Source organism: Pseudorasbora parva, chromosome 1, assembly GCF_024679245.1.
Source record: "Pseudorasbora parva isolate DD20220531a chromosome 1, ASM2467924v1, whole genome shotgun sequence".
Lineage (NCBI taxonomy): Eukaryota > Metazoa > Chordata > Actinopteri > Cypriniformes > Gobionidae > Pseudorasbora > Pseudorasbora parva.
Genome location: NC_090172.1, coordinates 60,249,365 through 60,277,343, shown reverse-complemented (window position 1 = coordinate 60,277,343; position 27,979 = coordinate 60,249,365). Strand labels below are relative to the sequence as shown.

The 27,979-nt window shown below is 43.0% G+C and overlaps 1 protein-coding gene and 1 long non-coding RNA gene across 2 annotated transcripts; one reads left to right on the top strand and one right to left on the bottom strand.

Annotated features, from left to right (window-relative positions):
• Positions 1–116: 116 nt before the first annotated feature.
• On the top strand, positions 117–27,672 carry si:dkey-85k7.12 (interferon-induced very large GTPase 1). The gene is made up of 6 exons (XM_067452030.1): positions 117–179; positions 14,310–14,362; positions 14,459–14,564; positions 21,844–22,101; positions 22,217–22,477; positions 22,570–27,672. Exons 2-6 carry the CDS (start codon positions 14,339–14,341, stop codon positions 27,258–27,260), a joined length of 5,340 nt encoding a protein of 1,779 aa, XP_067308131.1. The 5' UTR covers positions 117–179; positions 14,310–14,338; the 3' UTR covers positions 27,261–27,672.
• On the bottom strand, positions 6,283–10,128 carry LOC137086879 (uncharacterized). The gene is made up of 3 exons (XR_010907521.1): positions 10,042–10,128; positions 9,517–9,591; positions 6,283–7,698 (listed from the first exon to the last, which is right to left on the bottom strand). It is a non-coding gene; the product is annotated as an uncharacterized lncRNA (long non-coding RNA).
• Positions 27,673–27,979: the final 307 nt, after the last annotated feature.

Below are 27,979 nucleotides of genomic sequence, written 5' to 3'. Positions count from 1 at the left end.
CTACAGAGTATCAACGCTTTTGCAATAGGCTATAAACAATTGCCTGAATGGTTTAGTCTGGTGAGTCTCGAGTCACTCACTTTTCAGGTATACAAGCACAGGTGTGACTCTATAGAGCAGCTTCCATCTGGAGATATATGACTTTGGAATGCTGAGGTTTTCCATCACTTGGATAAGTTGTAAGTATTAATCGATAACATCTGCAAATCACCGTCTTTATTTGACTATTATTTGTTGTTGTGAATTCATCCTGGCTTCGTTCCCAAATGACAAAAGCCTAGAATTGATTTATCCATTAATTCATCCAATCATTGATAATTTGTTATAGGTCAACTTTATCTCTTTAGCTTTATCTTTATTTTATTTCTTGTTCAGTTTTTATTTAGTTATTTATATTTTACGGATATGGGGCGTACAGAAATGTTCTATCTGGTCTTATCTTAAGATATGATAAGTTATTTTAGGATTTGTCACAATTTTGTAATACAGAAGCAAATGAACGCCAAAAAAAAAAAAAAGTTTGTCATGCCATTTTGCTGTGTACTGAACTATTCTCTGCTCCATCAATCGTTGGTCGCTATATTTCCTTGTTTAAATGTAGCCTACTGCAAGATGCAGTTTTTGTTTAACATGTTCAGACTGAGCCAATAGACCATTTTCACAGGATAAATCGAATCTTAACAAAATGTAGCCTATGGGTGTAGGTAAAAAAATAGCATTTTTCATGAAAACTATTGAAAATGGATTTATAGAGTTTTGGAAAAGAGCTAATCTTAACTTGATTTAGGATTCTTATCCTATCGCACAAAATCTCATCTTATCTGTAGTTAGGAAATCTTAAACAGCTCAATCGAGTTTGGTAATAAATCAACTCTCAGGTCTGTTACCAAGCAACCAACAACTCGCAAACTGCTTCTGAGGTAAACCTAAAATTAAAAAAGGAGAAACAACGGCGTGCTTTTAATTCCAGTGCGGAACAAATGTATATTTTGATAATTTTTAAAAGTTAAAGCCTGTTTTTTTATTTAAAAATAAATAAATAAATAAAAACAGACAAGAAGACGTTCGATATTCACAAAATAGGGACTGTCTCTAAAGTTGCATAATTGGTAAGTTACACATTTCTTACTTGAATAGCATTTGAACGTAATGGCGGGATCAAAACCAACTGTAAAGTGTTCATCTATGTGAGCAATGATGCACACCTTTTACATTGTCTGTTGATACACTATTAAACTAAGAAATGTGTAGTATACCAATGTTGTATGTAACTTTAGAGACAGTCCTGAAATTTGTGAATACCAACGTGCAGCGACTTTATGCCACAGTGGACTGGTAGGCTAGCCTGGATGCCAGCCAAATTTAGCCCCGTCCAGGGCCGGAGTGGGACCCATTTTCAGCCCGGGAGGCTATGCTAAGACCCTAGTACACGCGACGCGCTAAAGTTCAAAGAGCGAGAGAGAGAGCGTGCACGCTCTAACAACAAAAAGCGGCACTTTTTAATGCATGTTCTGATGATAATGCAGCTGCTTTAAATTCAAATCTAGTGTAATTAGCGGTGTTGTTATATGAGTCACAAAGTAACTTAAAGGGGGGGGGGGGGGGGTGAAATGTTTCATAGACAAAGTTTCAAAAACTAATGTTGGACGTTTGATGGAATATTTCTGTGTCAAAAATACTCCTTCCAGTTTCTCACAAGTTTCGGAGAGTTTTTTTTCGAGTATGGGTCGGCTTGACGTCGACAGAGCGGAAGGTCCTTGTATGGGCCGTACGGGCTCTTCTCCCGGTAGAGTGTGCGCGCGTGACTAGAGCGAGAGAAGAAATGCACGCCCATAAACACTGCTCTCAAGGTGCAGATCCACTCATCCGCGAACGCGCCCTATGGTCGCGCCGCGCTCCACTTTATTCCTATGGGTGACGTCGAGCGACTTCAACGCTTCAGCACAGCATTCCGGGAAGGCAGCGCTGCATTTGAACCGATTTGAACGCAGAAATGACGGGAAGCTTCATAACATCACGCTTCAGTCGTGTCGCAAAAGTGGATCTCCACAGTCACTGCTGTAACAGGACTTAACCAAATCAACAGTTACCAAAGAAGTGTGTTTTTGACGGAGCGGTCCCAGCGATAAAGGTTCGGTCCTGCTTTGGAAGCAGGCGGTGAGTAAAACTGCTTCAAATGTCTGTTGTTGGCTATCGTCGCGTAATTAAACATCAGTAAACGATACGATCGTGTATAACGTTAGTTAATTTATCAATGGAGCATGTGATCTATGGTGTGTTTTTAAATACATTTGTTTAGCTGACCAATATAGGTGTCAGTTTGTTTATTGTAAAACCACCCAAACATAAACCTAGCGTTCTCACAAAGGGTGCTTCGTCATTCAAATACGCTAACGGTTACTCCATTGTTGTTCTATGTATAACGTTAAATAGCCATGGTTTATTTAGGGTAGCGTTTTCTTCTCCACGCTTGAGGACGTCACCACTTTTATGTGCATTCGTCATTCTTTAGCTCCGCCCACTCGATACGCCTCCAGGCGCTCGGTTTTTTCCGGAAAGACACGGTACAGCCTATATTTCTTTTATAAATATAACAAAACTAAAGACTTTTCGGAGATATGAAGGATGCAATACTACTCTATAGGTACTCAAGATTGACATGAGATTGACTGAAACTGAGTGTTTTACCCTCCCTTTAAAAAATATAGACATACAGAGAAAATTAAGAGAAAAGAAAAATGTAGCAGCCGAGTCCACCGGCCCAATTTATGAGCGGACAGAGAGGCCCACGGAGAATTCTCCCGATTCTCCCGATGGCCACTCCGGGCCTGGGCCTGCCCAATAACATTTCAACATAGGAAGTGGAATGGTAGATCAGCGCTTTCTACTTCAGAGCCGAACAGTTGTATTGCTGTTTCTACGGAGAGTGTGAATTTCGAGTCTCGTGAGAGAAAACTGCCAGTGCTGGTGAAATGGCGCATCAGCGATTGATCGACTACAAAGTGAAAGTAAAAGAGCTTGTTGGTTCGGTGGGCGTTTTCCCCATACAAACACAAAAGAGCTTGTTGGTTCGGTGGGCGTTTTCCCCAAACAAACACAAAAGAGCTTGTTGGTTCGCTGGGTCTTGTCTACACATACATACATTGAGAGCTCACACAGGCTTGCACTGATCGGACTGTGTGTAGCCGCGGTCATCTCCCTGAGTGCTTCAGCACGCTAAAAGAGCAGTTTTCCATTCACAAAAGAGCAACAAGGTTTGGCCCTGCGTCTTTTTCAAGATGTCATTCAAACCGTGTGTTTCTGGGTGCAGGCGATTTCTGTCTCCGCTTGACGGGCGCGTTCGTTGTCTCACGTGTCTGGGCGTTCAGCACGCTGAGGCTGCATTCGTGGATGAGTCATGTTCCCACTGCGGGAATATGACCATTGCAGTGCTACGATCCAGACTCCAGTACCTCAAAAGAGGTGGCGCGCCATTGCACATCCCCGATCTAGTGGTCCTCCAGTTGCAAAGCAGAGGGCTGCTACTTTGGCTAATGACCTTGGTGGGAACCTGAGGGTGATGGTCAGGGCAAACCCGACGGGTCAGATGGCTCCTCTGGCCCCTTCCCCCTCCACTGCGCCAGTGGAGTTTCCGGGAAGGGCGCGCTGTCCTCCCGGGTGGAGTGCCAGTCATCACTTCCGGGGCCTTGGCGGACAATGAGATGTCGGTCGCTGCATCGTGGGACGAGCTAATGGGCACAGAGGATGAAGATTCGGCTGCGTTGCCCCCTTCGGGTGTGACAGCATTGCCCGAGTCCGACCCGGAGCTTACGGCTATGCTTGCCCGGGCGATGAATCCTCCACCCGAACCTTCGCGGTTGGACGACTGGTTTCTCGGGATGGCCCGTGCTGGTTCTCAGCGCCCCGCCCCGGTACCATTCTTCCCGGAAGTGTATCAGGAGCTCACAAAGTCGTGGGCGGCGCCCTATAGTGCTCGCCTGTGATGGTCTGACTCCTCCGTCCTCACTACTCTCGATGGTGGTGCGGCTAAGGGCTACGAGGGGATCCCTCCAGTCAAGCGGTCGGTTGCGATGCAACTGGCAAGGCTTACAAAGCCTGCGGGGAAGCGGCATCAGCTTTGCATGCCATGGCGCTCCTGCAGGTCCACCAGGCCAAAGCGCTCATGGAGCTGCACGAGGGGAGTTCCGACCAGGGCGTTATGTAGGAACTGCGTGCGGCGACGGACGCAGTACACTCCCTGGGTCGGGCGATGTCCATATTAGTGGTCCGGGAACGCCACCTGTGGCTGAACCTGACAGACATGCGTGATTTGGACAAGGTTTGCTTTCTAAACGCCCCTGTCTGTCAGGCCGGCCTCTTCGGGCGACAGCATTGAGGATTTTGCCCAGCAGTTTTCGGTGGCCAAGAAGAAGACGGAGGCCATCAAAAACATGCCTCTGCCCCTGCCAAGCCAAGGCAGCAGCCTCCACCCGCGAAGCAGGGTGCCAGGCTCAAGGGGGGCGTCCAACCCGTCCAGGGTCCCGCTAAGCCGGCCGGCAAGGGGAAGCGGCCCTGAGACGGGCAGCTCAGGGAGAAGAGGAGCTGCTCTGAGGGAGATGATGTCCGCATCCCTCCCCTACCCCCCAGAGGAGGACCGGGGGGGCCCCCACTGGTAGCATAACATCTCTGCTGCTGGCTCTCCGGGCCTTGTCACTCCTTTCCTCACCTCCCTTCGCCAGGGGGCAGCAGTGTGGGTCTCGAGGACGCCTCCAGGCCTTCTCCCCCACACGCTGCCTCTCTCTGGAGTACTCAGTCAACACTCCGGGCCGCCTCCGGGCCTCCCGAGTCGGGGCTGAGTACTCCACTTCCCTGCCTCCAGGCAGTGGACAGCAGAGTGGACTTCGAGGACGCCCCTGGGCCTTTTCACCCACCCTCTGTCCAAACCAGGAGTGCTCACGCAACACTTCGGGCAGCCTCCGGGCCTCCCGAGTCGGGCCAGAGCACTCTGCTTCACTGCCCCACCCCGGGCACATCTGTGGTGCTGTTGGTCCCGCTTGCTCGGTCCCTGGGGGCCTGGCTAGGTCTTCCCAGGCCGTCTCGCTGGCTTATCCGTACCATCAGACTCGGCTACGCGATTCAGTTTGCTCGCCGGCCGCCCAAGTAAAAGAGTATTCTCTTCACCTCCGTGCGAAGCAGCGATGCTCATGTCTTGAGGTCAGAGATCGAGGTCCTACTGGCGAAGGACGCGATCGAGCCGGTTCCTCCAGCCAATATGGTTCCACAGCTAAACGCCCCATCAAAGGGGGTGGGTTACGGCCAATCCTGGACCTGCGTGTCCTGAACCGGGCCCTGCACAAGCTCCCGTTCAGGATGCTAATGCAGAAACGCATTTTCGAATGCATCCGTCCCCAGGATTGGTTTGTAGCGATCGACCTGAAGGACGCGTACTTCCATGTCTCTATTCTCCCTCGACACAGACCATTTCTACGCTTTGCGTTCGAGGGGAAGGCATATCAGTACAAGGTCCTGCCCTTCGGGCTGTCCCTGTCGCCTTGCTTCTTTACGAAGGTCGCGAAGGCAGCCATTGTTCCACTCAGAGAACGCGGCGTTCGCATCCTCAGCTACCTCGACGATTGGCTGTTGTGTGAACACAGGGACATAGTGCTCAGTCACCTCAGCCTGTTGGGCCTTTGGGTCAACCGAGAGAAGAGCAAACTCTGTCCCACACAGAGGATCTCTTACCTCGGTATGGAGCTGGATTCGGTCAACCGGACTGCGCGCTTCACAGAGGAGCGAGTCCAGTCACCCAGCTGGCATTTTAACATTGAGCCACTGTTGAATCAACGTCAGGTGCCAGTGTTGGATAACCGTTGAATTTTGTTTAGATTTTGCAAATCTAATCAACGTTGAAATGGCAACGTCATTCCAACGTCATGTTTCTCAACATAGGTGAATTTGCCAACATTGAAACAATATTGATTTTAGTTTAGATTTTGCAAATCTAATCAACGTTGAAATGGCAACGTCATTCCAACGTCATGTTTCTCAACATAGGTGAATTTGCCAACATTGAAACAATATTGATTTTAGTTTAGATTTTGCAAATCTAATCAACGTTCAAATGGCAACGTCTTTTCAATGTCACGTTTCTCAACATAGGTGAATTTGCCAACATTGAAACAATATTGATTTTAGTTTAGATTTTGCAAATCTAATCAACGTTGAAATGGCAACGTCATTCCGACGTCATGTTTCTCAACATAGGTGAATTTGCCAACATTGATTTAAGTTTAGATTTTGCAAATCCAATCAACGTTGAAATTTCAACGTCACTATAAAGTCCTGCTTTTCAACATAGTTTTTGTTAAACTGTTTTCACTGAAGTATTGATGTGTTCAACAGTAACACCAAACACCTTGAAATGGATACATAAACACTAAGTTTGCAAACACGCACAGTCAGCTTGGAAGAAGCCAATTGGTCAAAGGAAGACCAGGAAGAAGATTAATAAAGACATTTCACTGACGTAGGAAACATGCTTTATTACATAGCTGCAATTGTGCCAACCTTTCACATCAATTGTACACATGTCAAACTTTTACTTTACCCAAAAATTCTGTCATTAAAGGGTTAGTTCACCCAAAAGTGAAATTGAGGTCATTAATGACTCACCCCAATGTCATTCCAGACCCGTAAGACCTCCCTTCCTCTTCAGAACACAGTTTAAGATATTTTATATTTTAGTCCCAGAGCATTGTGGCGATCCGAATCATTGATTCATGGCTGTTTGAATCTTTATTTGAGGTTTGAAAACAAACGCAGAAGAGAAGCCAATGCTGAATAAAATCGTAGTTTTTGTTATTTTTGGACCAAAATGTATTTTGGATGCTTCAAGAGACTCTAATTAACCCACTGATGTCACATATGGACTACTTTGATGATGTTTTTATTCCCTTTCTAGACATGGACAGTATAGTGTGCATACTGCATTATGCTCTGGGACTAAAATATAAAATATCTTAAACTGTGTGTGAAGATGAACGGAGGTCTTACGGGTGTGGAACAACATTAGGGGGAGGAGTTAATGACATCAATTTCATTTTTGGGTGAACTAACCCTTTAAACGACTCGCCTTGTCGCTCCACACCCGTAAGACCTTCGTTCATCTTCGGAACACAGTTTAAGGTATTTTATATTTAGTCCAAGAGCTTTCTGTCCCTTCATTGAAAATGTATGTACGGTATACTGTCACTTTTTATGTTGTTGTTATTTTTGGACCAAAATGTATTTTCATTGCTTTCATTGCAAAAATTCTATCCAACCCACTGATGTCACATATGGACTACTTTGATGATGTTATTATCTTTCTGGTCCTTCTGGACATGGACAGTATACCGTACATACATTTTCAATGGAGGGACAGAAAGCTCGGAGTAAATATAAAATATCTTAAACTGTGTTCTGAAGATGGAGGTCTTACGGGTCTGGAACGACATTAGGGTGAGGAGTAAATGACAGAATTTTCATTTTTGGGTGAACTAGCTTTTTTTAACCTTTAAAAAAAACGGCCCAAACATTGGGCAACATTAAACACAGCTGGTTAAGTCTTCCTTTCTTGTTACTTCTTTCTGCTACCGCCACCAGTCCTCTCAGGTGCATATTTCAAGTCTTTGGCCATGTATTCGTCTACTTTCATTGGCTTTAAGCTCAAGACCGCATCTGATGAGAAAAACAGATCAGTATTAGCAAACACTACTCTCTCAAATTAAAATATTTAGCAAATATCAACTTTTGTGGCATTGCCAATGATCAAAGTATATAAATTAGTATTGATCAACATGCAAAGTCATTGATAATCATGTGCTTGAGCGAGCAACAAAAGGCAGTTGGTAGTAACCCTTGCTGCAGGTAGAGAAGTTAGTCTAGAGCCCAGAATGGAGTATTTATATTAGGGATGCACCGAATATTCGGCAACCGAAATTATTCGGCCGAAAATAGCCAAAAAAAGCACTTTCGGCATTCGGCCGAATAAGTAAAAAGGCCGAATAATTTTGGCCGAACAATGACGTTTTTAATGACGCGATCAAAAAGTAACCCACGTAGAGTAAGAGATGCGTGCTTTATGCAGCAAACATGTCAGCAGTGTGGAAGCACTGTTTAGTGCTGAAATTTAGTGCTCATGTCATCGATGAGAAGAGGAACCGACTTTCATGTGAGAAAGCAGAGAAGCTACTTTTCATAAAGAAGAACCTGCCACTTTTCCTGAAGAAGTAGGCTAAGTAGGCTTATGTCTAAGACAGTTATTTATTTGTTGTGGGTTCATCCACATTTTTTGCACTATTCAATGCACATTAGTTGTTGTAGACATACAGAGTTACATTCTTTCAGCAGTCAGTTATAGGCCTAACATAGGCTATTCAAGAAGGGGGGCTTCTAAGATGGCCAAATAAAAATATATTTTTTATTTTACTAATTATTTATTTTAAGTTATGTTGTGCTTAGTTTGTTTAATATCTGCTGGAATGTTAAAAAAAATTCAGTGTTAAATAAATATTTTGAAATTGTATTTTTGTTATTTGATTTATTTCTCTGAAAAGCAACACAAAATAGTAAAAAGCAAATTTTTACTATTTAATTATTATAATGGTAAAAAAAAATTGCCAAATAAATGGAAAAAATGCGAAACACCGCGTTCGGTATTCGGCCTTCGGTCTTCGGCCAAGCATTTCATTATTATTCGGTTTCGGCTTCGGCCAAGAATTTCATTTCGGTGCATCCCTAATTTATATATATATATATATATATATATATATATATATATATATATATATATATATATATATATATATATATATATATATATATATATATATGTTTGGACACATTACTATGTGTAATGTTTTTGAAAGAAGTTTCTTCTGCTCATCAAGCCTGCATTTATTTGATCAAAAATACAGAAAAAAATGTAATATTATGATCTTATTACAATTTAAATATTTGGTTTTCAATTTATTATATGTTAAATTACAATTTATTTCTGTGAAAAGCTAAATTTTCAGTATCATTCCTTCACTGTCACATGATCCTTCAGCAATCATTCTAATATTCTGATTTATTATGAGTGTTGGAAACAGTTCTGCTGCTTAATATATTTGATGAATAAAAGGTTTAAAAGAACTGCATTTATTCAAAATAAAAACATATTTTCAAATAATATAAATCTCCTTTACTATCAATTTAACACAGTGTTTCTCAAACTTTTTCAGCCCAAGGACCACTTTATCTTCCAAAATTTTTTCTGAGGACCACCTACAAAATCCCACTCTAACACGCCCCCCAAAACCAACAAAATAGGAAGGATAAGCTAAATTTAAGTTTAATATGCAACTGTTTCAAGTCAAAAACGAATCATTCAAACATAAATGCAATAATTTGATCAGAAATTATTATATACATTTTATATATAAAAAGTCTTCCACATAAACCTGTATTTAAATTTTACAAAAATGTAACAAAAAAAAGTTAAGGGTTAGTTACTTTCAGATTCAAATAGATGGTTGGGTTAGGTATGGGGACAACTTAACGTTAAAGGAGACTTTCAGGTCCAAATCTCTGGAAAAAAGAAGAAAGAAGAATGTGACGTGCTAAAGATGTATAGATATTCTTATGCCTCTCCCTGATTGGGTAACGGTAGTACAAGACAAAAACATTCAAACTGATCTAATATGTATAACGTTAGCTTCATGGAGCGTACACACATACACGCCGGTGGAACGACGGACTAACGGCAGTTCGCGGTTAAACTAGTCTGCCCGTAACGTTACACTTAACGGCGGTTCGCGGTTAAACTAGTCTGCCCATACGTCTACACATACACACAGATAAGAACGGCGTTTGACGGTTAGCTAGCACTAACTCCGGTTCGCGGTTAAACTACGTTAGTCTGCCCATATAAACACATAATTAATTAACACAATACGTATATGGACCAGAGTCAGGCACACTCAACATTTATTTAGGAATTTTCTAGTTATAAAATGTGACTTCAAAAACTTTGCTTACCGTCTGAGCTGTTATGCCCAAATTCAGTCGAATCGGTCCAGGTCAGAACCTGCGAGGCTGACGATGACGACACAGACCCACTTCGCGCACGCGCAAGCAGGTGTTGTGTGGATATATATATATATGTGTGTGTGTGTGTGTGTGTGTGTGTGTGTGTGTGTGTGTGTGTGTGTGTGTGTGTGTGTGTGTGTGTGTGTGTGTGTATGTTTGTGTGATATTTTTTTAATTTTAAGCGGTCTTTTAATTTTTTTTCCAGAGCTGTGTAGGATATATATATAGCTCTGGAAGAAAAATTAAGAGACCACTTAATATAAAAATTAACTTAATATATACAACTTAATATATAAAAATTAAAATGCACCAGAATGCAGGAAATCACATCTACAAAATTTAAAATTGTATGGGGGAAATGTATATCCCCAGACCCCCACACAAACAGCCCCACATATAATATTTTCACCAGCCACCACTGCATATATTGTTCTTGTATGGAATGACTAACCAAAATGATCAATCGGACTTGCTGTCAAAGTAAGCCATAAGATGTAGAAAGTGCTCAACAAACGTTTAATTCAGAGTTGATATTTCAACGTTGTATCATTATTCATGTATCAACTCTTTTTCAACAGTTAATTGATCAGCATTGTTTGGACGTTGTTCCAACGTTATTTTTCTACTAAGATATTTCAACAAAATTTTTAAAAGTCATGGTTGTAAAAATAATGTTGATTTGACGTACAACTCAAAACTTGTTGATATTTCTATGTTGAATTCTTAGTGAGTTAACAACATCAATTCAACTATTTGGTGTTCAACGTTGTTTTGACGTTGAAACAATGTTTTTTCATAAACTGACATTATTTCAACTACATTTAAACGTTTAATGTCAGTTGAATGCCAGCTGGGCAGTGTTGAACTGCTTGAATTCGATCAAGGGCAGGACAGCTGTCCCACTGAAATTCTTTCAGAGGCTCCTGGGGCATATGACATCTGCAGCCGCGGTAACGCCACTCGGATTGCTTCATATGAGACTACTTCAACGCTGGCTCAATGGCCAAGTCCCGAGGTGGGCGTGGCAGAGCGGACAGTACCAGGTCCCAGTGACTCCTTACTGCCGCCAAACCTTCACCCCGTACTTCGTTTCTCCGGGCCGGAGTGCCCTTAGAACAAGTGTGAACATGCTGTGCTGTACACGGATGCCTCCGCCAAGGGCTGGGGGACCACGTACAACGGGCATGCAGTTGCAGGTCTGTGGACGGGGCCGCAATTGCATTGGCATATCAATTGCCTCGAGTTACTGGCAGTACACTTAGCACTCCGCCGCCTCAAAGGGCCACTACGTGGCAAGCATGTACTGGTCCGTACGGACAGCACCACGGCCGTTGTGTACATCAACCGTCAGGGTGGTCTATGCTCCCGTCGTTTGCTCCAACTCGCCCGCCACCTCCTCCTGTGGAGTTGTTTTGTCTCAAGAGTCATACCAGTAATGGTTTTTGCTCACAATGTTTATAGAAGCCTATTAAATGTTCCAATTAAACTAAGGCCTAACTCTATCTCAATCTTAAACTGGCATGTTTGTTTGAAGCACAGCATTGGGCAGGGTGTGGAATAGTGTGTTTTGTCAATAAAAACTATAAATAAAGAAAATTGGGCTTTTTATCTATATGTATTTTAAACACATCGAAAATCGCATCTAGTTGACCATCATTCCAGAATAGTTAGCAAGCTGACTATCTAGATAGTGTGGTAAAAGTAGCTATACAATAGGATCATGTATGGCTGAAAACTATTGCCATTTTAGTCTTTAAGCAGCCTTTATTGTCTACATTATGCCTTTATTGTAAATGTGATTATAAACAATATGCTTTCGTGTTGTGCTGCTATGTTTGCCAGTGATATGAATTTCTGGGACCGGGAATTGACTGAAATGGTTATAGTGTTAAAATACCATTTTCCAAAGATGCACAAAAGTATAAACCTGGCGTCCTCCATTCTTTCCGACAACAAAGCACCTGAAAACAACAGGCTTGTAATCACGACTTCTGAAGTGGGAAGTAGGAAACTTCCGATAGCACATGAAGGCAGCATTAATCATCATCTGTATCACCTGCGCCCTTCGTTCATTTAGTCATCTGTGTTTGTATTTAAGTTCCTCTTGTTCACTCGCTCCTTGTCTGGTCACCGTTATATAACACACATATATATACACCTGCAGTAAACTTTGCTTGAGTAACGTCCGAACCTTACCTGTCCTTGCCTTTCTGCATGTGTGTGATTGCAGAAAAGTTTTTATTGAATACTAATGGAGCAACAGATTTGGTGTGAAAATAAATCACAAAAAGGTTTTGTTTAAAAAGCTTATAAATGTGTGAGGTGGCAAAGTTGGCCTTTTACCCCACACATGGCATTGAGTAAAAAGCTCAGCAATGGATGGCAAAAGGCACAAAGTATTGATACAAATACTATGTTTTTAATAATGTCTAAATTAATACCTGCTCAAAACAATCCCTTTTGCAAAATGTGTTTTTTCTAAAATTCTAAAAAAATAATTAAGAAAAGTATGTTCTGTTTATTTTGATAAATAAAATAATTAAATTCAATAAATATACTGTCATTAATATGAAAAACTATCCCAATACAAACAGTAATTGATCACAAAATCATGGATAATTTTCCTAAGGAGTGCAAGAGCTTACAAAATCTACAGTAAACACTACATCAATACTGTAATGTTAATTAGTGGGCTAGCAGAGAAGAAGCTTTGCACTTTGCTTACATCATAGCTACTACATAAAACTTATAATTGGATCTGTTAATAGAAAACACCACTCCTAAGAATATGACTTTCTTACAAGTTGTGATTCATAAACAACAGACTTTCCTGACAAAAGGGGAACGGCTACGACTTTCAAAAACGCGAGATTTTGTGCGTTGTCTACATTGTACTCTTTTAGGTGCTGGAAGCCTTTTTTCCATTTTTCATCCATAAAATGTGCAGCACAGACAAATGTTGGGGTTATAATGATCTGATTATTTTCAACAGAGTTAAAAATGAATTTTAACCACTCCAAGTTCATCCACCTTAGGACAAGAAAAACAGTGACAACACATCGACTGAGCTCGATGCCTCACCCCATTTTTGCAAATTCTGTGGGTGGAGATTATTTAAATGAGTAAAATCATAACTTTGTAAGATCCAGAAAGAAAAAAAAAAGAAAAAAAAAACAATAGTCCAAACGAGCTGTCCGTTGAAGTTCTTGAAATGTATATTGTGCAAAATAATATATCTCCTTTTGAAGTGGACTTTGAGCTTCAAGCTAACTTTGCAGATATTTTTTATGCTTAAGCAGCAACATTACACACTAAAGATAAAATTTGAGTTTTAAATATGATTTTTTGACTATAAATATAGTAATTATCTATCTATATTATTATAATAATTAGAATTATTTTATAGATTATTATCTATATAAGGTTGACACTCAATATGATATATGATATTTACCATCTGAATTTAACCACGTCATGTCAACAAATGGAAAATCAGCCAATGTTTATAATTATGTTAATTAATTTGTCTTTTGCCTCAACAGCAGGGCCCTTTTACCCAAATACCATACTTTTACATATTCTTCTCTTATTGAAAAGCTGTTGCTCATCTTTGCATCTTTGCACAATCATAATCTAAAGTGGTTAAGAAAAGTGCTGAGTTGATTTTGTTGTGCCATCTAGTGGTTTAAAAGAGAATAAAGTCAAATTTGCCTTTTACCTCAGTGTGCCTTTAGCCCCTTTGTACCTTACCGGATCTTTAAAATGAAAGCTTTAAATCCAAAATACAGTGGGACAATATAAACTTGAAATGAAGCCACCATTTTAATCACTCCCCCTATGAAAGAAAATATATTTACCAATATATTACTTGAAATATATTATAATATATTGTAAATACATGGAATAATATATTGATGGTATTAAACAATATATTATGTATTCCTGTAATATATTGCAAAATATACAAATGATTGCCGCTTTCATATATTGGAATATATTGGAGAATATAAATATTAAATCCCATATATGTGAATATATTGCCTAATGTATTACATGATATTTTCCAATATACTGCAATATATTTTTGTTTCGTTAGGGTCAAAAATTTTTCCAATATACTGCAATATATTTTTGTTTCGTTAGGGTCAACTTTAAGAATTGCTGAATCATTTATAGCCTACTTATTATGTAATTAAAACTGCAACTATTTTTTTTAGGAGTCTCAATCAACTCACAAGCAGTTAAAATGGACTGCCACAGTGAGAATGAAGTAAGTGCCAATTGTAATTTTTTTCACAAGGGCGATTTATTTGATCTTTCTACTTGAGTTTGCATGTCACTAATATTATAAAACTGTCAAATTAAGGAATTTGAAGATGCCAGTGAATACCTTGAAGATGAACAACAAACACTTACTTCAGGAGCATGTGCTGTTGAGTCATATCAAAAGGAAGATGCTTCCAAGTTACAAGGTAACAACAATAAAGTTACTTTCTGACTAAAATTAAAATGACCCTGTTACTTTTGATAATGGTTCACTTGACATTGTGTCAGATAGCAGATGGCGTGGAGGCCCTTTCTCCAAAAATTGCAACTACACTGACAAATGGTGCATCAGAGCACCCAAATGGGTGCGCAGATGAGTGCCATTTCATCTGAATCTCCTTCAAAATGAAGATCATTTTCTCGCTGACCACAGAAGAAGATCCCTACTTGCTTGCCGCTTGAAGAGCCTGGCAATGATGCCATGTCCCTGGCTGCTTTAGATATGGAAGAGATCAAAATCTGTGGAGGATTCCACCACCCTATTGCAGAGCGAGCCATGCGATTCCTGGCCCGGACTGGACTCCAAGCTCATCTGAGTCCTGTCTAAGGCCATTGAGGAGCCAGGTTCGGATTGGTCAGCTCTAGTCGAGCCCTCATTTAATTGCCTTGGTTAGCAGTTCCTGGAGCCAGGGTGCCGCCAGAAACTCAGTTTCCAGAAGTCATGGGGTGCCTCCTATTTGAATCACATCCACTCATCAGTTTTGTCCACCCTCACTTTGTTGATGGTGTGGAACAGAGGGGGGATGAGCAGCCCGCTTTCTTTGGCTCAACCTAATGGAGATTAGATTAGGACAGTGGCAAGACAGCTCTCCTTGACTTCCTGGTCTCCCAGATGGGCCTTTTTGGCTCGGCTGTGGACGGCTTTGCCGAACGCTTTACCGTGACTCAGGAGTCGTTACATTTTATAATCGCTCCAGGTCCTCGACAATCCAGCAGTGCGTCAAGACAATGCCTGCACCTGCTCAGGCCCAGCCTAAAGCAGAGCCAGGAGTCCAAGCACTCTTGGAGTGTTAAGCGCAGCCGGGCAGTGTTGGATCCTGATCAGCAGCCCAAGCAGTCTTTCTGACGAGTCCAAAATCATCCAACTGCAGCCACAAATGGGCGTTATCGTGCTGGTGGGGGTTTCCGTTTTCGCAGACTGGAACTTCTTCTTCTTCCCTTCTTCTGCTGAACTGCTAGCTGTCAACATCCGGATTAATATGTTCAACATTCGCTAGTTCGTTTTTCTCAAACAGAAGCTTCAAAATAAGATCTAGCATCTTGCAACATGACATCATGAGTTTGCGTAAACATACACGTCACTTTCTAAAGCCAAGTGGTGTGTTATCTGTACGCATTTTGAGTTATCCGCATGTATGTCTCCACCGAAACAAACCAATATGTGTGTGTGTGATTCCGCGTGTATGTCCACGCCGAAATTAATTTTGTGTGTGTGTGTGCGTGTCTGTATGTGTCCCCACAATGTAAATGGATTTATAAACGTACTATATGATGTTTTTTTGAAAATGTAAAAATGCAGAATGTTTCTTGTGATGGGTAGGTTTAGGGATCAGGGTTGGGTGTAGGCAATCGTTATTGTGATTGACATGGCCAAATTAAATGTTAAGAATCGGTTGGAGGGCATTTCCGCTGAACTGGTTTGGGGGAAAAAAAACACGCATATGACATCATACCCATGTTCCTTGAGAAACTCATTGCGATTGGTCGATGAGACGCTACCAGGAATGCCCAATGGGCGTTCGTTTCATGACGGGAACGCCAAAGCCGCAGCTGGACCTTTCTCGAAGAGTAAGCCCCTTTCCGCTTTGGTCAGGCCACTCCCTAAGCTCCTGTTTGTTCATCTTTCATGCCTCTATTCAGTTCCAGGCGGTGGAGACGGTATGTTTGTTACTCATGCTGGTGTTGACCCACTGAGTGTGTCTGCAAAAAATCTGTTCATCACTGTTGCAGCAGATCAAATATTAAAAACAAACACCTTCAACAAATGGGCTTTTCTCCTCTTCCACCTCCGTGTGGCGAGCTGCCACTCACTCACTCACTCATGCATGGGAAGCCATACCAGGAGTGGGTTCTGAACTTCAATGAACATGTCAAATGAGGCTGCTCACTTCAGGGACGTTGTCCTGTCTACTGTTCAAGACATTGAGAAGCATGTGCTGCGAACCAGTAGGTCTATCCTTTATCTGAGTCTGCTGAACTGCACCCTCATGAGACAGCTGTTCAAAATGCTAATTGTTTCCTGGGTGCTGTATTCAACTCTGCCGAAATGTGGACCCCTGGCTGGAGCACTTTCTGAAAATTAAGGGACCTGTGGAATCATTCAAATCTTTTTCCGCTCAAGACATCGCAAAGGATGCTGGTGCTGATGGTGTAATGTAGGCCAGCTAGTAGTCATTGTGCAAGTAAACCTCACTCCTCTGTCCTCAAGAGACGCTCTAGCGACTGACACTAGAGATTACAGCCTTTAGCCTTCTTGTGGCCGACTCTCATGCCAGTGGACCCGGGTTCAAGTCCTGCTTTGAGCGGGTGGTTCGAACAGCAGGGGTTACAATGGCAGTATCCTCTGAACAGACTGATGAGACTCCTCCTCCTGTGGGCACAGCACAACCTTTGGTTGGTGAGGGCAGTACTGTACATGTGCTGGGCAGGCTGAACCAGGGTGCATCTGGAGTGTCTGTGGGAAGGTGGAAGTGGAACCATTTGCCTTGCAGATCACTCGTGTCTAATATTTTCTTGATGGAGCAATATTTTCCTCTTAAGTGCACCCGAATGCCTTGATCAGAGAAGACATACAGTCATTCTCCAGGTGACCCTGCTCTGCAAGGACCAGTCTTGGTTCCCAAGGATGGTGTAACTGCTGACAGCAACACCATGGTCTACTTCCACTGCGGAGGGACCTCCTCTCCAAAGCGGGCAGCTACATCTGGCACCCTCAGCTAGAGCCTTCACATGTGGCTCCTCGATGAAGCAAGCAATGCGCCATCTGGAATCGTGGCCCTGTAAATTGTGATGTCAATTCTTTCCTTTCTGCAACAGCAGCTGCACAGTGGGTGGACCCAGTCCATGTCCAAAGTTTATGTGCCAGCTATTTCAGCATACCATGTCCCCATCGCATGCCAGTCAGTAAGTAGGAACAAACTAGTCGTTCAGTTCCTTAGATGAGCCCAATGGCTGAACCCCTCATATTGCTCAGGTATGGGACCTGTCCACCATCCTGAGGGCCCTTCGAGGCCCTCCATTCAAAATGCTGCAGTCAGCCGACTTGCTTAAAACCACTTTACTGCTGGCTCTTGCCTTGGTTAAGCAAGTTGGAAACCTGTAGGTGTTAATGCATCCTGCCTCAAGTTTGGGCTGAATGACTGTAAAGTCACCCTTAAGCCGAGACAAGACTCTGTGCCTAAAGTTCCCTCCACTCTGTTTAGAGTTCGAGCCCTTAGAGTATATACAGAGCTCTCTAGAAACTTCTGGCTCTCAGAGCAGCTTTTCAATGAGTGAGAGGCCACACCAAAGATTTTCCGGTGACAACACAAAGACTGTCCCTATTAAAGTGAAGGCCAACTCCACAAGGGAAATGGCCTCCTCCTAGGCTTGGTCAAGACGGGTGTTTATTAGTAACATCTGCGCAGCAGTTGGTTTGTCATTGCCCTCTATGTTTACCACATTCTATAACCTGGATGTCCCTGCAAGATCCTGGCTGCTTTAGGGTTAGAGTATTGTGTACTGGACACCACCAAATTATGTTTAGGTGCATCACACTCACACACAATTTTTTTTCTTTACACCAAGCACCAATGCCAGTAACATTACTGCCATTGTCCAGTGCTGCCTTATGCTGCGTTCACACCGCACGCGAATGATGCGAATAAATCGCGCAAAGTTGGACACGTGAACATTTTGAATACATTCGCTTGATTTGCGTGAGAAATTCGCTTCATTCGCGTGTGACATTGACTACACAACAGATGTGAATTTGCATCATGGGAGGGGCTTCTGCCAGGCAGCGGCTGTCGGCAGAAGGACTAGCCGAGTTAAGGCTGCTCTTACCGGGGTTGATGAGCGCTGAGCTCTGCTGAACTCCTGGGTCTTACACCTCCGAAAACGGCAGATAAAATTTTCAAACAGGAGCTCTCTTAATAAATTAACCACATATTTGAGCTTTAAACAACTACATTCTCGCCTGAAAAACATTTTGTGACACAATAACAGTAGTATTTTTAAATTACTCTGGCCTCTGAGTTTCCCATCCATCACTTCACCACGTGACAGCAATAAGCAGGCTCCTCATTGGTTAATTGTCACATGCCTGTCCTGTCTTGTGTGCACATGTGGGTTTAGTCATGTCTTGCATGTGCTCCTGTCATTGTCTGATCCCTCCCCCTTGTTATCTGATTAGTGTTGATTTCTCCCACCTGTTCCCTCTTGATTTCTTCCCCTTATAAGCTCCTTGTGTTTGTCAGTCTGTGTTGGATCCTTGTGTAATGTCTGCGTCTTCAGTCCTCCCCGTGATTCTGTTGGTTTGTTTAAGTTTGTATTTATATTATTCTATTATGTGTTTTTCCCCCTTGTGGGTTGTTGTTTTGAGTTTATGTTTTATTTGTTATAAATAAATATCATTTTCTGCACTTGAGTCCTCGCACCCTTTTCCCTTGTCTGTGACGTGACAGAAGGATCCAACCACTTGAGGACTCAGCAGGACTTGTATTTTTTTTGTTGTTTTCGTTTTTGTTTTTCTCCCTGTATCCTCCTATGGAGTGGGAGAAGAACCTGCGGGTGATGCGTTACCTGAACTCCCGGTACATCCGTCAACAGGGGACGGATGTGCAACAGTTCGCAGGCAGGTTCCTCATGGAGGTGGACCATTTTAGACTCAATGAGGCAGAGTGGAAGGAGACTTTTAATCTCTGCCTCGACATGCCCCTCTGTCCGGAGGTAATGGATAGTATGGGAAGTCTGGGATTCTGGGAATTCATTGACCGCCTGGGCCCCAGTCCTTCCATGGTCCCAGTACCGGCGGATCGTGTTCCGGTGGTCCCGATTCCGGCGGATCGTATTCCGGTGGTCCCAGTACTGGCGGATCGTGTTCCAGTGGTCCTGAAACGGAGGAGGAGAAGGAAGTCTCCCTCCGTGCCTTTTCCGGTGGTCCCTGTGCCGTTGGTCCCTGTGCCGGTGGTCCCGATTCCGGCGGATCGTAAGCCGGTGGTCCCAGTACCGGCGGATCGTGTTCCAGTGGTCCTGAAACGGAGGAGGAGAAGGAAGTCTCCCTCCGTGCCTTTTCGGGTGGTCCCAGTTCCAGTGGTCCCTGTGCCGGTGGTCCCTGTGCCGGTGGTCCCTGTGCCGGTGGTCCCAGTGCCGGCGGATCGTATGCCGGTGGTCCCAGTGCCGGCGGATCGTGTTCCAGTGGTCCCAATGCTGGCGGATCGTATTCCGGTGGTCCCAGTGCCGGCGGATCGTGTTCCAGTGGTCCCAATGCTGGCGGATCGTATTCCGGTGGTCCCAGTGCCGGCGGATCGTGTTCCAGTGGTCCCAATGCTGGCGGATCGTGTTCTGGGTGTCCCTGTGCCGGTGGATCGTGTTCCGGTGGTCCCTGTGCCAGTGGATCGTGTTCCGGTGGTCCCTGTGGTTCGTGTTCCGGTGGTCCCAGTTCCGGTTGTCCCTATGCCGGTGAACTCTGTTCCGGTGGACGCTGCTGGGCAGGAGATGCCTCCCAGGCGTCCAGCTCTCACCGCGCCTCCCAGGCGTCCAGCTCTCACCGCGCCTCCCAGGCGTCCAGCTCTCACCGCGCCTCCCAGGCGTCCAGCTCTCACCGCGCCTCCCAGGCGTCCAGCTCTCACCGCGCCTCCCAGGCGTCCAGCTCTCACCGCGCCTCCCAGGCGTCCAGCTCTCACCGCGCCTCCCAGGCGTCCAGCTCTCACCGCGCCTCCCAGGCGTCCTGCTCTCTCCGTGCCGCTGGGGCGTCCTGCTCTCCGTGCGCCGCTGGGGCGTCCTGCTCTCCGTGCGCCGCTGGGGCGTCCTGCTCTCCGTGCGCCGCTGAGGCGTCCTGCTCTCCCTGCGCCGCTGAGGCGTCCTGCTCTGACTGCGCCGCCCCGGCACCCTGCCCTGCCCGCGCAAAACTGGCACCCTGCTCTGACCGTGCCTCCCTGGGTGTCTGAACTTTGTGGGCCACCATGCTCTCCTGAAGTTTTTGTTTTCCTCATGTTTCCCTTGTTGTCCCCTCCCTTGTCTGTTCCTTCCTTGTTTGTTTCCCCTGTCCCTCCCGGGCCCCCCTGGTCTGTCCCTCCCGTGCCCCCCTGGTCTGTCCCTCCCGTCCCGCCCTGGTCTGTCCCTCCCGTGCCCCCCTGGTCTGTCCCTCCCGCCCCGCCCTGGTCTGTCCCTCCCGTCCCGCCATGGTCTGTCCCGCCCGTCCCTAGTGGAGCGTCTGGTAGCCGCTCCTTAAGGAGGAGGTAATGTCACATGCCTGTCCTGTCTTGTGTGCACATGTGGGTTTAGTCATGTCTTGCATGTGCTCCTGTCATTGTCTGATCCCTCCCCCTTGTTATCTGATTAGTGTTGATTTCTCCCACCTGTTCCCTCTTGATTTCTTCCCCTTATAAGCTCCTTGTGTTTGTCAGTCTGTGTTGGATCCTTGTGTAATGTCTGCGTCTTCAGTCCTCCCCGTGATTCTGTTGGTTTGTTTAAGTTTGTATTTATATTATTCTATTATGTGTTTTTCCCCCTTGTGGGTTGTTGTTTTGAGTTTATGTTTTATTTGTTATAAATAAATATCATTTTCTGCACTTGAGTCCTCGCACCCTTTTCCCTTGTCTGTGACGTGACATTAATGCGGCGCGAATACACACGTTCAAAACGCTCAACTCGCATGATCCTTGCCACGTCATTCACGCGAATCACGCCATTTGTGCCGCCTCATTTGCGCGAATCGCTCCGCAGAATACCTTTTTGCACTGATATAATGTTTGCACTGATAGTGTTTGCTTGCCTGTTTTCCTCAGTCTAAAGATTCTGACGAAATTGCACTTAGTGACGGCTTATATAGGCAGTTAGGCCCACCATTTAGGCGCGCTGAGATGCCATTTGTTGGTGTAGTTACACTGACATGATTCAATCAGACTTCAGTATTTTGAAGAAAGGGACTTTCCCTATAGTGTCACCTTCTGACACAATGTCTTGTTCCAATCAATCTCACAGGAACCGAGTTTACATTAGTAACTGTAACATTTTCTTTCTTAATACTCATTTGTGGTCTTATTGTGCATAATGCATCAGTGCACGTTATTACAAATAAAAAAAATCCCTTGTCATCTGACATCCAGAGATACTGTTTGGGCATAAGTGAATGCATATTTATAACAATAAACCAATCACTACTAACAGTACTTTTTAAAACTCTTTCCAAAAGTTAAAAATGTATGCTTCTTGTTTCCACAGATGTTCCTGCACCAAGTGAAATTGCAGTGCAGCTTATTGGAACCAGTTCTGTTACTCTTGCTTGGGACAGCCCAGACAATATATCTACATTTGAGCTGACCTACTTTGATATCACAGATACAAAGACCTCTACTATCACAAATGACACAGCCATAGAGGTGGAAGATCTATGTCCAGGGACTGAATACACTTTCACCCTTGCTTCAATATCAGACAATGGAGAACAGAGTGTGGGAGTTGAAGTGACTGCATGCACCAGTAATTCTCTTTCTGTCTATCCATGCAGTATGAACCTAGAATTGTATGACAATGTGTCTTAAAAAATTACTGAAAAAGAACTAACAACATACTGTAAATATTTTCATGATTTCAGGGCCAGTCCCGCCTGAAAACTTCAAGGTTGAGAGTGTGAGCACATCATCAGCTACTCTTACTTGGGATGCATCTGGCTGTGAGGAGAACACATTTCATGTTGTTTGCAGCCAGAATGGAGGAATCATTCAGGAAGAGATAACAAAATTAAGAACGGTGGTTTTCTGTGACCTAAGTCCTGGAATGAAGTACTCTTTTCACATTACAAAAGTGCTTTCAAATGGCAACAAAAGCAAAGAAGCAGTCACATTTACTCAAACCAGTAAGTATAATATAGCCTAATTTTATTTTTATACATTGATAAAATTGTGAAATTAGAAAATATTGATGATTGTTTTTTTTGTTTTTCAATAGAAACAAACATCCAGAGCCTTTTCCATGATTTGGGGTTGGAGCAGTACTACCCAAACAAACTCTCACTCAGCGATGTGCTACAGATTGACTCGAGGTCAGTGACAGATGAGCCAGCCCAGTCTCTATCATCTTTGCCTTGGCTGTTCCTGAAGAAACTGATGATGGTGAATGTGACTGCAAGAAGTGTCAAATATTCATCAGATGAGAATGAGGATTTGCAAAGCTTAGATTTTTACAATGACACTTTAGATTTTCTGAACGATCAGAACAGCAGTGTAAACCCTTTAGACATAGTGACTGCCCTCTTTCTTTGTGCAGATGGTTTCCTCCAACAGGAAATGGTCTCAAAAATGTCAATGTGTCAGTTCTCGGTTCCTTTGCTGCTTCCAAAGTGTGACACGCAACAGTGCATATACATGCTTTGGGCCATGAGAGATATTGTGAAAAAATTTAGACCTCATTCTTTGTCAGACCACAGAGGTTTTGTGGAGGACAGAATAGTTCACTCTGATCTCCCCTTGGTGTCCTTTGTTAGACTTGGTGAGTGCAGCATTTCAAAATCTCAGATCTTAAACAAATTGCTCAGCAACCCCCAACAATATCATGACACTTTTGTACATCATGACATGGACTGTGGAGACGTCCCAAGAAGGATATCAAATGGACTGGTGGAGATGGGCTGGTATTTACCATGTGGAAACAAAAACATTGATGTTTTTCCTGAACCCGTGGCTTTTGCAAACTTGAGAGGTGACATCAGGACCTTTGAAACACAGTACTCCTTCTTATGCCAGACTTCCACTGCAGTTTTTGTGTTCTTTGACAATCTGGACACAAACTACAAGTTACTCACCAACCAACATGCTAAAGCACAGTTTTTCTTAGTGGGCAATGTGCAAAGCAAAGCATTTAATTTGGAGCAGCTGAAAAAGACCGCATCTGAAATGAGTTTGAAGAAGAACAACATAATTCTGAAGACCAATCAAAACGATGCAAATTTTGTCAAAAATCTGCATTCTGTAGTAAATTACATAATTAATAATCATCCCAAAAAAGCATGTCTGGAGAGAATGGACACTATGGCACATGAACTCGGAATTCAAGTTGATGAAGACATTCAAGAATGTCAGAAAGCAAAAAATAATGCAGATGTCTTAACAAAAAATATACAGGAAACACTGGAGTTCAAGGAAGATCAGCTTCCCCTTCAAGGTCAAATCTGGAAAGATTTAGCAAAACTGGAAAAAGAGGAATGCAGACTCCGGAAAGCTGGTGATCAAAATATAGAGACGTACAAGAGTGATCTACAGATTAAGAAGACTGAACTCAGAAAACAACAAAGTAAACATGACATTTCAGAGGCAATGTCCTGGTTTATTAGTGCCCTATCAAGTTCGAGCCAGGAGAGGTCCTACTTCTTAAAGTGGATGCGGATGAACCTTGACAATCTCTCCCGAAAAAGCCTCTCTAGCCTCCGTGAGCAATACAAGGAAAAGTGTCAAAAATTTTCAGAAAACAAAGAGGAAATCGCACAGCTCGACCAACAGATCTCTAACAGTTCTTTAGGAATAGAGCACTTCCTGCGTGAAATGGGCCAACTCTACGAAGCCGCAGTGTTGCTTCCAGAAAACTTACAATCCCGTCAACAAATGCTACACTTACCCCGGCTATGTGCCGAGCTGATGTTGGATGGCTTCCCTCTGGAACTGGTTGATGGAGATGCATCAAATATTCCTCTCAGATGGGTTAAGGATGTGCTTCTGTATCTGAACTCTTTGGTGCAGCCCAACAATAAAATCATGGTGGTCACGGTTTTAGGAGTCCAGAGCACAGGGAAGTCCACTTTGCTAAACACCATGTTTGGAGTTCAGTTTGCAGTCAGCAGTGGAAGATGCACTAGAGGAGCTTTTATGCAGCTGATCAAAGTCACAGAGGACATCAAGAAAAAACTTGGCTGTGATTATTTAATGATAATTGACACTGAAGGTCTGAAATCACCTGAACTGGCAAAACTAGATGATAGTCATGAACATGACAATGAATTAGCTACACTTGTGGTTGGATTGAGTGATATCACAATCATCAACATCGCAATGGAGAATTCCACAGAGATGAAAGATATTTTGCAGATCGTAGTCCATGCTTTCATCAGAATGAAGGAAGTAGGTAAAAAGCCCAAGTGTCAATTTGTCCACCAAAATGTTGCTGATGTATCAGCCCATGACAAGAACATGAGAGACCGAAAGCTTCTGCTGGAGCAACTGAATGAGATGACAGAAGCGGCAGCCAAAATGGAGAATAAGGAGGAGTATAAAATGTTCACTGATGTGATGGAGTACGATCCAGAGACATGCAACTGGTATATCCCTGGGCTCTGGCATGGAAATCCTCCAATGGCACCAGTGAACGCTGGCTACTCCGAGGCCGTCTATGACCTTAAAAAGAACATGATTGATGTCATTGGAAAATGCAAAAACAAAACATCTGGAAACAACATAACAGAGTTTTTGGAGTGGACAAAAAGCTTGTGGAATGCAGTCAAGTTTGAAAACTTCATATTTAGCTTCAGGAATAGCTTGGTGGCTGATGCATACATGCGACTGTGCACAGAATTCCACAAATGGGAATGGTCTTTCAAGAAGCATATGCACTCTTGGTCAACTCAAGCTGAAACCAGAGTGTCAAATTTCGAGACGTTCAAACTGAAATCAGACAAATCAGACCTGAAAGATCTTTTATGCAAACTAAAGCAAGAAGCTGTCACAAGGCTTGACACCTTGGAAAAGACCACAATGGAAAACCTTTCCAAGTACTTTGAACAAACAGAGGGTCATGTCTACCTTGTGGAAAAGTACAAAGAAGACTTCGTGAACAGCGTAAAATGTCTCAGGAGGGAAATTGAGAGCTCTTTGCTGATGCAGCTTGAGGCAACAGTGGACATTAGGAGGGGAATGAATAATCTGGACAACATCAAGAAAACATTCACTGATACAATGGAGAAAAAAGTGCTGGGTCTACTGGAGGAGTTACGCAAAAACAACAACTCAAAGAGTGATGCACAAACGACTGACAAAGAGCTTGATGGATTTTTTAAACAAATATGGCAAGATACCATAAATGAGCTGTCATTTGCTGGATTGAAGAGAAGAGATATATATGATTGTGTTTTCAGGCAACTCAGAGAAAACATGAAACAGAAAGGCAGTTCTGTTGCAGAGCAATTAGTGAAAGTAAAACTGGTGCATTGTGGAACAGGGGAGTTCAAAATCACTAAAGAATTCTGGTTCAAAAGGTGGTTTAAACGTGTGTTCAATGACAACTCTGCAGAGGACCTACAAAAGTTAGCAGATAATATCATTCAGACATGTTACCAGTTCGTCCTGGACACGACTGCAAACCATTCAGATTACCATGACACCTACATTCAGGAGATCCTTCACATAATTGATGACAGAATAATGTCCAACAAGAGCATAGGGATTTCAGAGGAATTTGAACTGTCCCTGAAATTGTACATTTGTGGGTTTTCTGCAAGAACATTCCAAGACATGCACGAATGTTTCATCAAGGAGAATGACCCACGCAGATGCCTTAATCAGTTCAAAGACAAATATCGCAATGATTTCAAGGACCTGTTCCATGATCGTGACCAGTGTCAGAGAAAGGCAGAAGAATTCACTAAACTTTGCTTGATGCCTGCAGTTGAGACATTCATCTACAGCTCCTTGGGTCCAGACATCGTTGACAAAATGCTTCAGGGAAAAAATGCATTTCAGTTCAGCACTCGTGCGTTTTTCCAGTACTCACTCCTAAAGGAACTTGTGAATGAAGATAAGTTTGAACAGTATGTAAAATACATCAGCTCCTATGAAGGCTTCGTTAAGGGCTGGATATTAGATCAAATCACCAAACAGTTTTCAAACGGACATGAAGAGTTTGAGTTGGAGGAAGGTCACCTTAGAGGAATCACCAAAGAGATACTAGAAGCTGTCAAAATGGCACAGAATGAGACACATGAAGATGGCATCAAAGGATTCATACACTGCATTTGCAGGAAGCTTGAACAGAAGCTAATAATTCCCAAAGATGCTCTAGAAACAGTGATGGTCCTAAACAATGCATCTCAAGAGCCATTTGCTGACTGGCTGAACATATCTGTAGAGGAGATGGAACAGACACTGAAGGAACAACTGAAGAGAGTCGACATATATGCCAAACTCCGCAAGCTCAAGATTAAACCCCAGGATGAGCTCTTCAAGAGAGTGTTTGGATGTGGGAAACAGTGTCCATTCTGCAAAGCTCCATGTGAGGCTGGTGGAGAAGCTCATACTGATCACTGTGCTTCAGTTCACAGACCGCAGGGACTCGGTCGATACAGATTTGAAAACAATGAAAAATTAGTGACAGATATCTGCTCGACAAATGTCCACAGTGAAGCACAGTTTAAGTGTTTCTACACTAATTACGTGTATCATCCTTACAAAAGATACAGAGAAATCTTTCCTGACTGGCACATCCCAGCAGATGCCAGCATACAGGCCTCAGATTACTGGAAATATGTGATGGCCCGGTTCAACGATAAGTTTGCTAAAGAGTACAAGGCTCGCCCTGCTGATATACCCTTGATGTGGAAATCTATCACAAAGCAACAAGCAGAGAACAGTTTAAAAGAGTCTTTCAGCATCAAATAAACAATTACTCTTTCACAACAGTAGGTTCAGCATTTTAGCAGCACTCTCACACTCAGTCTACAAAATTGGTAAAATGACTGTCACCTCAATGCATGACTGCCACTAATAAAGCTATTGATTACTTGGAAATGGTTCCATTAAATACTTGGGAATGGGAATATGGGTTAATCATTTAAAAGGTGAAATACAGTTTAACTAGGTGAAAGAAAAATAAATTATATATGCAATGAACAACATACAAAATTAAAATACAGTGGTGAAATGTTTTTTTGTTTTGGTTGTTGTTGTAATTTTACTATTTGTTAGATGAAAATCTTATTTTCTTGTTGTCAAAATAATATACTTTTAGTTGTTTGTATCTTTATGATGAAACTACATAAAATATATACCGCATGTGCATGCATTAATACTTTTGGGAAGAATTCTAAATTAAAAAGTAATTTTTGATATTGATGTATTGTGGTTTTAATGTACTACTTAATGCAACCAAATAAACAAACCTCTGCTTTGAAATAAAATGCTCGGTAAATTAAAAAAAAAAAAAAAGTTTCAGGGACTCAACAAGTGACTTCATTAATGAGTCTCGATTCAACCGATTGATTCTACCCAGCGCTTGGTTGTTTCACGTGCTTCCCGCCTTGATTCGTTTAAATCCGCTCCCAAACTGTCATTTTGAAAGGACAATGCAAAAGGCAAAGCCACTGGTTGCAGATGTTTTA